The sequence below is a fragment of the Rhinoraja longicauda genome, chromosome 21, assembly GCF_053455715.1.
Source record: "Rhinoraja longicauda isolate Sanriku21f chromosome 21, sRhiLon1.1, whole genome shotgun sequence".
NCBI classification, from domain to species: domain Eukaryota; kingdom Metazoa; phylum Chordata; class Chondrichthyes; order Rajiformes; family Arhynchobatidae; genus Rhinoraja; species Rhinoraja longicauda.
Genome location: NC_135973.1, coordinates 37,628,310 through 37,643,316, shown reverse-complemented (window position 1 = coordinate 37,643,316; position 15,007 = coordinate 37,628,310). Strand labels below are relative to the sequence as shown.

At 45.4% G+C, this 15,007-nt stretch overlaps 1 protein-coding gene across 1 annotated transcript in view; it reads right to left on the bottom strand.

The window, feature by feature from the left end:
• The window catches only part of xylt1 (xylosyltransferase I), a 294,644-nt gene that overhangs the window by 19,971 nt on the left and 259,666 nt on the right, over positions 1-15,007 (bottom strand). Inside the window, exon 9 of the mRNA XM_078418358.1 lies at positions 440-635. Within this exon, the coding sequence (XP_078274484.1) occupies positions 440-635 (196 nt within the window). The remainder of the gene's footprint in view (positions 1-439; positions 636-15,007) is intronic.

The window sequence follows — 15,007 nt, the reverse complement described above, 5'->3', positions numbered from 1 at the left end:
CGGACTTTACTGGCTTTATCTTACACTAAACGTTATCCCCTTATCATGTATCTGTACACTGTGAGTGGGTCGACTGTAAACATGGATTGTCTTTCCGCTAACTGGCTAGCACACAACAGAAGGTTTTCACTGTACCTCAGCACATGTGATAATATACTAAACTAAACTCTGTTATTTTTGTGACACCACTGCCTGTGATGGCACCCAACATTCCACTGGTTTCCATCTTCTAAAGACTATACGGAATACGTAAAACCAGGTGCCGGGGAGCATGGATTCAAAACGTTTGTTCCTGGCCAGAGAGGCAGAAGTGCACGCTGTTTGAAATCAAATGAGGATATTTAAACATTTGACAGTAACAGCACTTACATTTTGAAGAGACGTGTTTCTATGTTTCTATGACAGTTCCCTCAGAGCAAAGAAATAACAGTGTTTTTACCTCAGCAAACTGCAGTCGTGCAAAATCACTTGTGGGATTAGAAAATGTAAACATTTTCCTCGGCATCAGCCAAGACTCCAGCGTTTCCAGTTTACTGGTTGCCAGGTTTGTTGCATGATGCCTCAGTAAGTAGCCTTGGAACCGGTCAGCATAGAAGTACAGATGAACAGAGACTGGGTGACCCATGCCATAATATCTAGAATGCAGAGTGGGAAGAGGGAGAACATTAGTAAAAAAATAACACATCGAGCAGACATATTATGACTGCAACCATAAAATAAGGAACAGTCCAAATAACAAGGAGTGTTCAGGTAGAGTATTTGGCCCGTGGCATAAAGACCCCATTAGCACAGAGAAAGCCATTTAGAACTGAGCTCATTATAAACCGCCCCAGAGATGCCGGAATTAAAGCCTTTAATCCCTGTTGCTTTTAACTGGTTCCTGCTGGTTCCTGCTAGATTAACACCTGCTGGCATGATTTACAAAGCGAGAGAGAGAAAGAAAACATCAAGGTCAAATGAAGGAAAAAAAGAAGTTTAATGTAACTGTTTTGCATTATTCCATGTGCATACACCGGTCTTTTTCCATAGAACTAGTGTGCAATATATTGAAATACCGGATTAGCCCTGACATGAAACTGAAAGCTTGGTTTAAAGCCCTAAACACACGGAATCAAAACTGTATTGCCAATAAATTACAGCCATGTAGACTGTACCAATAGTAGTTACTGGGACACTTCATGATGCCAATTGTTCACAGACTGTTAACAGAAGTAAGCAGAATTACTGCCTGTAAGAATTTGAAACTGAGAAACATAACAGGAAAGGAAACATTATAGGAAAAATATTGTCAAGCTTGAAAGGGTTCAGGAAAGATTTACGAGGATGTTGCCAGGACGAGAGGGTGTGAGCTGTAGGGAGAGGTTGAGTAGGCTGGGTCTCTATTCCATGGAGCGTAGGAGGATGAGGGGAGATCTTATAGAGGTATCATGAGAGGAATAAATCGGGTAGATGCAGAGTCTTTTACCTAAAGTAGGAAAATCGAGGATCAGGGGACATAAGTTTAAGGTGAAGGGGAAATGATTTAATAGGAATCTGAGGGGTAACTTTTCCACACAAAGGGTGGTGGGTGTATGGAACAAGCTGCCAGATGTCGTTCAGGCTGAGATTATCCCATTGTTTAGGAAGCAGTGGACAGATACATGGATAGGACAGGTTTGGAGGGTTATGGACCAAGCGCAGGCAAATGGGACTTGTGAAGCTGGGACATTGTTGGCCGTTGTGGGCGAGTTGGGCCGAAGGGCCTGTTTCCATACTGTATTAATCTATGACTCTATGACTCTATAACAGGCAGAAGTCTGTTTTTTACTTATAAAGCATCATTGGTAATTGCAAAAAAAAACATGTGTTGAAATAATGTTTGGCAAACACTTCACATTCCCACACTGACCTCTCTGTCCTGGGCCTCCTCCATTGTCAGAGTGAGGCCCAATGCAAATGGGAGGAACAGCATCTCATACTTCGCTGACAGCCCAGCGGGATGAGTATTAATTTCTCTAACTTCAAGTAACCCTTGCATTCCCTCTCTCTCTGTCCCTCCCCCACCCAAGTCGTACTAGCTTCAAAGTCATCTTGTTGAGTCTCATTGTCTGTAACTCGTTTTCACCCAGACCACACCTAACAATGGCCTGTCTCCTTTATCATCATTACTTTTTTGCAGATCTTTCATTCATTTCTTCTATATCTCTCTACATCACTGTCTATATCGCTCGTTTCACTTTCATAAGGTCATAAGGTTATAAAGAATAGTAGTAGAGTTAAGCCATTCGGCCCATCAAATCTACTCCGCCATTCAATCATGGCTGATCTATCTCTCCTTCCTAACCCTATTCTCCTGCCTTGACCCAATAACTGCTGACACTTGTACTAATCAAAACTGACTCTCAATCTAAAGGGTCTCGACCCAAAACGTCATCTATTCTTCTCTCCAGAGAAAATGCTTGATCCGCTGAGTTACTCCAGCTTTTTGTGTCTATGTTCAGTTTAAACCAGCATCAGCAGTTCATTTCTATACGTGCTACTAACCCTGGTTATTTGCTTTCAATTCTGATGCATACAAAGACACCTGGGTTCCTTTTGAGAATTTATTTTACTTTTTTTCATCATTTAAAAAATATTCTGTTTTGCTGTTTCGTTCTAATTAGCAGAGATTGTGTAAAATTGAATGTCAAAATGACGGCAGGTGTTTTGTATGTCACTTCAAGTCAACATGCAGGTGCAGCTTGAATTGGGAAGGCAAATGGTACAAGATGTTGTTCCCAGTGGGGTTACATGCATGAGGAAAGATGTTTAGTTTAGTTTAGAGATACAGCCCGGAAACAGGCCCTTCGGCCGACCGACCAGCGATCCCCAAAAATCAACACTCCCCTACACACACTTGGGACCGTTTACATCCATACCAAGCTAATTAATCTATAAACATTTACGTCTTTGGAGTGTGGGAGGAAACCGAAGATCTCTGAAAAACCCCACGCGGTCACGGGGAGAACGTACAAACTCCGTACAGACAGCACCTGTAGTTGGAGTAAGAAAATAACTGCCTATGCTGGTACAAATCGAAGGTATTTATTCACAAAATGCTGGAGTAACTCAGCAGGTCAGGCAGCATCTCAGGAGGGAAGGAATGGGTCCCAGGCCTCTGGCGCTGAAAGCGCTGAAAGTCAACAACACTACCGTGCCACCCCACTGCACACTACAATTATGCAGAGTCTTGGTGAGAATGTACTCAGGAGTATTGACCGCCATTAATTCCTATACATGAAAAAATATATACTTGCCATTGAGAGAGTACAAAGAAGATATATGGGATTGGTTTCAGGGCTGGACAGTCTGCTGCACATGAGACGTTGTGCAAACCAGGCCTGTTTACAAGGTGAGATCTCATTAAAATGTACACAACTCTTACAGGGATCACTAGTGGGGTTGGACACAGGGGGGCATGAGGTTCCTCGGGCTGTGGAATCTGAAAACAGGGGTCACAGTTATAGAATGAGTATTTCATCATGGTCGGCTGATCCAGAAGATCAAGATATACAGGATTCACGGTGACTTGGTCATACGGATTCAGTACTGGCTTATTCATAGAAGGCAGGGCAGCACAGTTGTCCAACAGTAGTTTTTCTGCCGTACATCACCAGAGGCCCAGGTTCAATCCTGACTAGGGGTGCAGTCTGTATGTTCTCCCTGTGACTGCATGGGATTTCTGCAGGTGCTCCAGTTCCCTCCCACACTCAAAAGGTTAATTAATTTCAGTAAAAATTGTAAACTTGTAAATTGTTGCTAGTGTGTAGGATAGTCGGAACGGGGTGATCGTTGGTTGGCGTGGACTCAGTGGGCGGAAGGGCCAGTTTTCATGCAAGGGTACTCAAGGAGGTGACCCTAGAAATCGTGGACGCATTGGTGATCACTTTCCAATGTTCTATAGGTTCTGGATCAGTTCCTGTGGATTGGAGGGTAGCTAATGTTATCCCATTTTTTAAGAAAGGAGGGAGAGAAAGCAGGGAATTATAGACCAGTTAGCCTGACATCAGTGATGGGGAAGATGCTAGAGTCAATTATAAAAGATGTAATAATGACGCATTTGGATAGCAGTTGGATTGGCATAACTGGGTTGGTTGTTCTGGGCGGCAGGGCATTGTTGGCTGTTCTCCTGCTTTCCAGAGTCGCTGCCAAGCATTTGAGCACTTGATTATGTCTCCAGGTGTACCGTCCTTGGGAGAGACTTACTTTACACCCAGTGAGGATGTGCTTAAGCGTGGCTGGTGTTGAACACAGGGGGCATGATGGGTCTTCGCCCAGCCATTGGTTGAGATTTTTTGGGCTAGGAAGGACATCATAGGTTGCCCAAATGAGGAAGCTTATCCTGCTCGCCTCCATCTCCCACATGTCCTTCCAGCTGATCTTCCGCTTTTCCACACTCTCCCATCTCATCTACTGGCCCTGTTTAGCTTGCGACACAGCCTTGGCACACCTACTCGACTCCTCCTGTCGGCGGACTTTGGCCGTGACCAACTTCCGGCGCTCCAGTGAGGATGCCTTGTTCCAGCAAGGTCGCTTTCCGCCAAGCCCCAAGCCACTTCGTCCGTGTTGGACTTGCCCAATCATGTCGCCTTGGTGGAGAGCAGATTTTGCCTGCTGTGTCGCATTCTTAGCCGTCCACTTCCTTCATGTTGCCAGGGTTGGGGCAGCAGCTCGGATGACAGTGTCCCTCGATTCTGCCAGGGTCATCTCTAGTCTGACTTTAGTGCACTTGAACTCCTCTGTGAGGCTAGAGAGAGGCAGCTGAAGTACCCCTGACCGTACAGGCCTACGTTGCTCAGGCATCGAGGAACACCTAACCACTTTCTCACAAAAGAGCTGATTGTTCTTTCCATCTTCTCAACTCTTGTGAGGGTGATGTCATACATGGTTAGTGGCCACATAAGGTGAGGTAGTAACCCAAACTGCAGGCACCAGATTTTCAGCTTTCCAGGCAACATGGATGTTCGTTAGACCTTTGATGATTTCTTGGCTAAGCTCGTTTGCCTGATCAGTGTCCTTCAGTTTAGAGTCATACCATCGTCCCACACTTTTAATTGGCTTCTCTGACACAGTTGGGATTGGTTCTTGATCAATGAAAAACCTTTGATCCGTCAGTTTGCCTTTGATTACAGAAATGCTTCTTGATTTGGATGGCTTAAATTTCATTCTAACCCCAGTGATGTTCTCTTGAAGCTTCCCTAAAAGGCGCCTGGTGCAAGGTGCTGTTGTTGTTATGATTGTCATGTCATCCATGTAGGCCCTGATGGGTGGTAGACGGACTCCAGACTTCAGCCGCTCGCCTCCCACCACCCACTTGGAGGCCCTTATGATGACTTCCATAGCCATTGTAAAAATCAATGGGGAGATGGTACACCCTGCCATTATGCCAATCTCCATGCAGTGCCATGTGGTGGTAAAGTCTGGCGTAGTGAAACACAGCTGCAGATCCTGAAAATAAGCCTTGACAAGGTTTGCGATGGTCTCTGGTATCCTGAAGAAGTCAAAAGATGCCCAGAGGAAACTGTGAGGGACAGTTCTGAACGCATTGGCAAGGTCTAGGAAAATGACATGCAGATCTCTCTTCTCTTTTCTTGCAGTCTGGATTTGGTGCCAAATCATGCTGGTATGTTCGAGACATCCAGAGAACCCTGGGATGCCTGCTTTTTGGACTGTTGTATCCACAAGGTTGTTTCTCTCTAAATAGCTGGTCATCCTCTGAGCTATGATGCTGAAGAAGATTTTACCCTCTACATTGAGGAGACTGATAGGGCGGAATTGGCTGATATCTGTGGATTCCTTCTCTTTCGGAATCAGGACTCCACCTGCCCTGCGCCATGCTTTGGGTATAATTCTCTTCTCCCAAGCCACTCTCATTAGCCTCCACAGGAAGCGAAGAACATCAGGAGCACTCTTGTAGAGTCGATACGGAACCCCATTTGGCCCTGGGGCTGAAGATGCTCTTACCCGCTTTACTGTCTGTTCCACCTCCCTCCACTTTGGAGGACTAATGTCCATCTGGCGCTCTGGTTGTTCAATTGGTGGAATGTCCGATGGAATAGCTGTCTTCAGGTGTCTCTTGTCATCCGCACGTATTCTTTTCAGATGCTCGTCTAGCTCCTGCCTTGATGGTTTCAGGTTTCCTCCCTTTTCTTTGATGAAAAGTGATTTTACGAACTTATAGGGGTCCTTGAAGAAGCGTGATCTCGTTCGTTCTTTCTTTTTTCATGATTTCCGCAGGTATTCTGCTCGTCTCAGGGTTGCTAAACGGCTTTTGATGTTTCCCTCCTTCTCACTATCAGAAGCCTTCCTCCACTGCTTCTTGAGCTGCCTTCTCTCCCGGATTAGACATTCCATCTCCTTTTGCCGTCTGGACTTGCTTTCCAAAGCGGACGCCCTTTCCTTTTCCTCCCTTACTCCATATCGCTCTGCTCCATAGCCATAGATAATGTCCCCCATCTTATCAAGCTTTCTTTCGACTGTACCCCTTACACCCTGTAGGATACTGGTCAGGTCTGCATTTATGGTCTCCCATTCTTTCTTCTCCGATGCTCCAGGCCATTTCACGCGGGGTTTTCTTCCGCTGATCTTTTTCTCCATTGCTGGTTTTCTTGGTTGGATGGGCTCCATATTTTCCTCTACCTGCATAACTGTGCTTGAGTTTCCTTCATCAGGGGGGCTGATGCCCTATGAACTTTGGTGAGACTCCAGTCGCTGGACTTCATTCGACTGACTTGATTGACTTCTCAGGAAGTACTTATCAATGCGAGGTCCCTGTTTTCCCTCCCTCAAGCACCCTTTCTTTCCTTGATGTATTTTCAAGCCCTTTGAAGATGTTATTTTCATCCAGCCGCAGGGGCAGACCTGAAGCCTCTTCTCGGATGCTGATTGTGCGCATGGTTCTTGGTGAGTGCATGTATTGCTCATGGTCTTGGTGAGTGCATGTATTGCTCATGGTTCTTGGTGAGTGCATGTATTACTCATGGTTCTTGGTGAGTGCATGTATTACTCATGGTTCTTGGTGAGTGCATGTATTACTCATGGTTCTTGGTGAATGCATGTATTGCTCATGGTCTTGGTGAGTGCATGTATTGCTCATGGTTCTTGGTGAGTGCATGTATTGCTCATGGTTCTTGGTGAGTGCATGTATTGCTCATGGTCTTGGTGAGTGCATGTATTACTCATGGTCTTGGTGAGTGCATGTATTACTCATGGTCTTTTCCGTTCCTAGGTCTATGGCCGTATTATCCGTCAATGAGTCTTCTTCTGCCCCCACTCTCGCAGACTCTAGGGGTATTCTTTCTTTAATTCTATTCGTAGCAATAAGCGGGTGAATCCAAAATACTGAATAGTATTGGATCCTGCTGACATGGGGAGCTAGCCCATGCCTGCCCCAGGTGGGATCTATTTCCTCCTGTCAGCTGCCTGTGAGGTGCTGCACTTTAGGATGTTGAAAGTAAGGGGAAAGTATACAGTTCGCGGCAAGACCCTTCACAACACTGGTGTGCAGAGGGAATCTTGGAGTCTACGTTCATAGCTCATTGAAGCTGGCAGCACAAGTAGATAGGGTTTACCTACAGGGAGAGGTTGGAGAGACTTTAGTTTAGAGATACAGCGTGGAAACAGGCCCTTTCTGCCCACCAGGTCCACGCCGACCAGTGATCCCCGCACATTAACACTATCCTACACCCATTAGGGACAATTTTTACATTTACCAAGCCAATTAACCTACATACCTGTACGTCTTTGGAATTTTTGGAGTGTGGGAGGAAACTGAAGATCTTGGAGAAAACCCACGCAGGTCACGGGGAGAACATACAAACTCCGTACAGACAGCACCCGTAGTCGGGATGGAACCCGGGTCTCCGGCGCTGCATTTGCTGTAAGGCAGCAACTCTACCAGTGTGAGATAGGAATGGAAATATTCAATATACTACCTGATCCATTAAGTTCTTACAGCAGTTTATTTTCCTCAAGTTCCTCATTCTTCCTTGTTCAACTTGCAGGTATGAGAAAACATCTCATCCTTCCAAAACATCAGAAACTTGTGAGCAGATTGTAGCATCAATATAACACTAAAAATCTCATCTTGTCTGTTTGTTTGTCTGTTTGTTTGTGCATACCCAAAATACAGCCAAAATGGTACAGGATAGCGCAACAATTTTAGGCCCACCTTACTTGGCCTGCGGTTCAAATCGTTGGTATATTTTAAAAGTTATTCACTTTTTAAACTTTAACAAATCCCTTTTCCACCTGCCCTGCCCGTCAGCCGTGCCTGCACAGTAATACCTCCGTGTTTGACATCACAATGGGAACCCAACGGGTCCGTGTCTGCTCAGTTGGTCTCCGTTAATCTAATACAGATGCTCCTCGACTTATGGTGCTTCTACTTACGATATTTTGACTTTGCGATGGTTCTGGCCACCTGATCAGGTGTTTCTACTTATGATATTTTCGGTTTCCAATGGGTTTCTCGGAACATAACCTCATCGTAAGTTGAGGAGCACCTGTACTTACGTGTTCATCATGTGTCACAACGGTAAGATGGCCGCCGAATCCGCACGTGCGCAGTTGGGGGAGGGTGAGGGAGTGAGGGGAGGGGGTGATAAGGGGGGTTGAGGGGGGATGGTGTAGGTGAGTGGGGTGGGGGGTGGGGATGGGGAGGGGGGAGTGCAGGAGGGGAGTGGGGAGGGGGAGGGGGGAGTGCAGGAGGGGAGGGTGCTGCACCAATGCAGGTTTGGACCCAACGGGACAACAGCAGCTAGATTTTAATTAACATCCTTTTTTTTTAACATGCCAATGAACTTCTTGCAGCTATAAAGTTCCATTAAAGAGTGAATAACTTTAATTACCCTGTGTCAGGGGAGCACTTCAGACTACAGATCATGCAGCAACAATAAACACTTGTGCAGAGGAGTGACCTGCCCACTCACGGGCTGGCAGGGCAGGGCAGAGCAGGGCAGAGTGGGATACTCTGCAGCACAGAAGTGGCCCATTGGCTGCTAAATGATCACTGTTCTCAGGCATTTCAGAAACATGAGTTAGTTACTCCTCCCCTCGAACCTGCATTTTGCCAGACTTTGCTGTCCTGTTTCCTTAACAATAGATTTGCGGAAATTTCCAATTCTTCGGGGTGTTTTCAAGTTGTGATTGGCAGAGATCCACTCCTCCCTCCAGACATGTTATTTTGTTGTGATACCAACAAATTCAAACTCCTGCTAACTGACATATCTGTATCGTGCATTAATGGAGAGGAAACCACAGTAAAAGCATTTAGAATAATATGTTTGAATTGGACAAGTACAGAATGTTTGGAAAATGCAGTTCAGTTTAATTTAGATTAGTTTAGTTTGGTTTAGTTTGGTTTAGAGATACAGTGTGGAAACAGGCCCTTTGGCCCACCGAGTCCATGCTGACCAATGATCGTCCGTACACTTGTTCTATCCTACACACTATGGACAGTTTACAAAAGCCAATTAACCTGCAAAACTGCACATCTTTGGAGTCTGGGAGGAAACCGGAGTACCCGGAGAAAACCCACGTGGTCATGGAGAATGTACAAACTCCATACATATAGCACCCGTAGTCAGGATCAAACTTGGGTCTTTATTGCTGTAAGCCAGCAAATCTACCACTGCGCCACAGTGCTGCGGTGTCTAGAAACAAAAGATTCACTGCAGAAGACGGGAGTGAACAAGTACAGAAAGGTTTGAAGAAGGGTCTCGACCCGAAATGTCACCATTCCTTCTCTCCTGAGATGCTGCCTGACCTGCTGAGTTACTCCAGCATTTTGTGAATAAATACCTTCGATTTGTACCAGCATCTGCAGTTATTTTCTTACAAGTACAGAAAGGATGATTGGGGGAGTTAGTGTGTGTTGTTCAGGATAATTTAAAAATGAGGGATGCTGAACTGAGAGCTCCAGGGAAAGAAACACATTTCAAATAGTTCAGGTTACGTTAACAAGCAAATTTAAAGTAGCATTGAGAGTGGAGGCTCACCAGAGACCACTTGGGCAGGTGAAGTGGGGTGTGAAATGTGTTATGTTGTGATATGAGGTATATTACACACACACTAATAAAATCTGCTGGCAATTTTTCCCTTTAAAATTGTAGATGAGGCAAGGCACTAGACTAACCTTATGTGGAGGACCCCATTCAAGGTGCTACATTTTCGGATAAAATTCTAAAGAGTTGTCATGGTTACTCATTGCAATGGTTGGTAACTAATGACTATGATTCAATTAATGGTAGTTACAACCTGGGCAAAAATTGTAAAAGGCAACTTTAAAAGAATAAATTAAGGGAAAAGAATTAATGTTAAATATGCTAGAATGAACTCAGAATTGAGCCTGTCATTTATTTAAACCAAAAATAATAAATTATGGGATTCATTCCCTGATATGATGCCTCTAGGAGACAATAGATTGGAACAAATTACAAACTGAAGTGTATATTCCACCTTTTATATCCCTATGTGATGTTGCATAGGAGTTTACCGTAAATGATATACTTTGTGGAGTGCTACATTCCTTATATTTGTGGAGTGCAACGTTGCTTATATTCACTGGGATTTAGATGGATGAGAGGGGATCTTAAAGAAACATATAAAATTCTTAAGGGATTAGACAGGTTAGATGCAGGAAATATGTTCCGGCCGCCATTGGTGGAGCGGGGGCACGTGGCCGCTGGCTGGGTGAGGTCTCGTGGGGCGCGGGGCGGTAACGTCACCCTTTGTCCCTTCTTTGGGAATGAGGAAGTTGGCAACCTTATTAATATGGGACAAGGGCGGTCCCATACGGGACAAACCAATTTAGCCCAAAATACAGGTGTCCCGGCTAATACGGGACAGTTGGCAACCCTATTCAAACACCATGCAGTTAACTTCAAAATAAAGCCCATTAATAGCTGTTGGTAACAGTGGACTCAGATTGTGTACAAACCCATCTACTTCACCGTTATCTTCCCTTCATCCAGTTCTGCTCTGTACATCGTTCCAGAGGCACTGTGATCGAGCCGTAATTGTCCTCTTGCCTAGCAACTACTACAGCAGTACTACAACTGCTATTCCACCGTGGAAGGTGCTTGACGACCAACTTATCAGGGGTAATGGGGCCTATAAACGACAGGCCGGTTATGAAGCCCATATAACTGGAATGAATGAAAGAATGGACTACGATAAGAGAAGCTATTTTAGAAAACCTGTAAGAGTAACTTTCACAACAATAGCTTAAGCCATGGAGAAAGTAAGGAATGAAGATGAGGGGTCTACTTAATTAGAAATAGAAGTGAACTTGGACAGGTAGATAATTAATGTTAAATGTAAAGTGTTGTACATTGGTTAAAAATGTATGTAATAAATGGAATTTAATTAATACGAGATAATAAAAGGGATTATGCAGTAATTGTAAGATCATTCATCTCATAATGGCTGGATAATATGCAAAAGTAATTAAAAATGGAACAGAACACCAAAGTACTTTTAAACCTTTTGGTACATTAAACGTGCTGGACACATGTTGGAACAGTTGTGATTTACACTTTGTACTAAATTATCCAGGTCTAACTTCACAATAAATTGCTCAACACAAAATTAAAACGTCCATATTTGAAGGCTATCTGTTACTTTTTGTTAAGTTTTTTATTTTAAGTTTTAGTTTTAGAGATACAGCATTCTGAAGAAGAGTCTCGACCCGAAACGTCACCCATTCCTTCTCTCCAGAGATGCTGCCTGTCCAGCGTTTTGTGTCTATCTTAGGTCCATCAACCCACCGAGTCCACACTGACCATCGATCGCCCGTTCATACTGGTTCTACATTAACCCACTTCACATCCACCTCATACACACTAGAGGCAATTTATAGAGGTCAATTAACCTACAAACCTGCACATCTTTGGGATGTGGGAGGAAACCAGAGCACCCGGAGACAACCTATATGGTCACAGGGAGAATGAGCAAACTTCATGTAGACAGCACCTGAGGTCAGGATTAAACCCAGGACTCTGGTGCTGAAAGGTAATGACTCCACAAACTGTGCCACTGGACTGCTCTCCCGATTTGGAAAGTGGTCTTTCCCCCACCCCCATCCCAAACCTCCACAGGATATTGGTGAAGCAGATGAGTTTGTACATGGAGGTTGAATCTCCCTCACTGTACTCGGCTCTAATTCTTTGACATTTGAGCTCCCTTCACCTCCTAGCCCTCTCTCCGGCTTACCACATCTGGCTTACCACATCTGGCTTACCACATGAACCTGGTTTTGGTGCCAGTGACATACTTGATATTTTGCAATCTTCAAAGCAAAGGAAAAGGCATGGCATTCAGTAACCATAGGGCAACACAACCACAGCCAAGTTAGTAATAACGTCATTGTGCACCAACTGTACAGAGCACCTTTAACAGTGTCCTACAATTTCCAGTCTATGCTTCTTTAGGTAGAGGGACCAAGAGTGCACACAGCACTCACAATAAAGATTAACTCGTGCAATAAAGATTAACATACCATTGACTTGTTTATGCACTTGTTGTTAACTAGGGCTGCTGATCATACTGTATTCCATTTACTCCTTCCCAAATATTTGAAAAATATTCTGTTTTTCGTATTCTCACAAACCAAATTGCAGGAACTCACATTTTCCCACATCATGACCCTTTTTCCACCTAATCACCCATCGAGCTTTGGATCACCAACAAACATATTATACTCTATTTCCACTTGCCATTCACATAAATTGTGGAATAGTTTAACTTCCAACCTGCAAGTGACAAACGGCTTGTATTCACTGGAGTTGAGAAGGATGAGAGGGGATCTTATAGAGACGTATAAAATCATAAAGGACTGGACAAGCTAGATGCAGGAAAAATGTTCCCAATGTTGGGGGAGTCCAGAACCAGGGGCCACAGTCTAAGAATAAAGGGGAGGCCATTTAAAACTGAGATGAGAAGAAACTTTTTCACCCAGAGAGTTGTGAATTTGTGGAATTCTCTGCCACAGAAGGCAGTGGAGGCAAATTCACTGGATGAATTTAAAAGAGAGTTAGATAGAGCTCTAGGGGCTAGTGGAATCAAAGGATATGGGGAGAAGGCAGGCACAGGTTACTGATTGTGGATGATCAGCCATGATCACAATGAATGGTGGTGCTGGCTCGAAGGGCCAAATGGCCTCCTCCTGCACCTGTTTTCTATGTTTCTATGTTTCTTCTGACTCATTTAATCCTATTCTCTGCTTTGTTCTTTAATCAATATCTTGTCCTTGCTAAATTGTTACCCAAGCCCATGAGCACATACTTAATGTAACAACCTTTTTTTGCATTCTTTAATCTAAATGTTTTTTTGTTAAAAAAATCCAGATATACTATATCTGCTGGTTCCCACTTATCTATCTTGCTAGTTAAATGCTCAAAATACCATGCAATATTTGGCAAAAACAATTCTCCCTTCTTGAAACTATCATATCATATCATATCATATATATACAGCCGGAAACAGGCATTTTCGGCCCACCAAGTCCGTGCCGCCCAGCGATCCCCGCACATTAACACTATCCTACACCCACTAGGGACAATTTTTACATTTACCCAGCCAATTAACCTACATACCTGTACGTCTTTGGAGTGTGGGAGGAAACCGAAGATCTCGGAGAAAACCCACGCAGGTCACGGGGAGAACGTACAAACTTCTTACAGTGCAGCACCCGTAGTCAGGATCGAACCTGAGTCTCCGGCGCTGCATTCGCTGTAAAGCAGCAACTCTACCGCTGCGCTACCGTGCCGCCCCTATGATAGGGCTGCCTAATTATTTTCAGTTTCTAAGTAATCTATTACCATGTCTTTAATGATTTCAGCATGTTATTAACACCAGATGTCTGGCTAGCCAGTCTTTGGTTCACTAATATTCTCTCCCCCCCCCCCTCTTTTTTAAATAGTCATGGTACATTTGTAATCTCCCAGTCTGCTGGTCATGTTCCAAAATCTGAACCATTATGGGAAACCATGACAATGGCATCCACCATCTCTGCAGCGTTACGTGCACACTCAATTGTTTTATAGCCCTGGGAGGCAGATCTTCTGGTTCAGGTGATCTCTCTCGGTTTTGTCCCTGACTTTTACCACTACTTGTAAGTAGTGGTAAAAGTCAGGTGTAGTGGGCCAAGTAGGCCAAAATAACGACGAGTAGGCAAGGTTAACAAAAGCGTGTTTACTGTATCTCTGGAACTCCAAAAGGGAATGAGAGTCATGCGGTCCTTGACCTTTATACTCCCGGCCGAAGTCCGCCTCCTTGGCTCGACCCATTCCCGTGCCGAGGGGTCGTGAGTGGTATGGCCCGACCCTCGGGAGCCGCCACAGGACCCCCCCCCAGAACCAGAGGCACGAAGCGCACCGGTGGTCGCACTAGTCGACCGAACCGTGTACGGTACCCGTCCGACGGGGGGTCTGGCGGGGGCTCAGCTGAAGGGACAACCGGGGGGGCTGGCGGGGGCACTGCTGGAGGGACAAACGGGGGCGGAGAAGGGGGTACAAATACCGGTCGAGATGAGGGGATCGGCGGGTGCGGTGTTGGAGGCACTTGTAAAGGGGGGCGCCCGCGCGGCCGAGGCTGTGCAACCCGCACCGGCTGGTCAATGTCCAAGTGCGCTGGCTTGAGGCGATTAATTGACACGGCCTCCGGTCGGCCCCCCATGTCCAACACAAAAGTTGTCTCACCGTGCTTCAGGACCTTGAAAGGGCCCTCATAAGGTCTCTGAAGCTGTGCTCGATGGGCGTCGCGGCGGAGAAAAACGTAGGCACAATCTCGAAGGGCCAATGGGACGTGCGGGTGGAACGTCCCATGGTGAGACGTAGGGACGGGTGCCAGTTTTCCCACTCGCTCACGAAGGCGCTGTAGGGTGGACGAGGACGGTTCCTGCTGCCCCGGCGATGAGGGCACGAACTCCCCGGGCACGGTGAGCGGCAACCCGTAGACGAGCTCGGCTGATGACGTTGCGAGGTCCTCC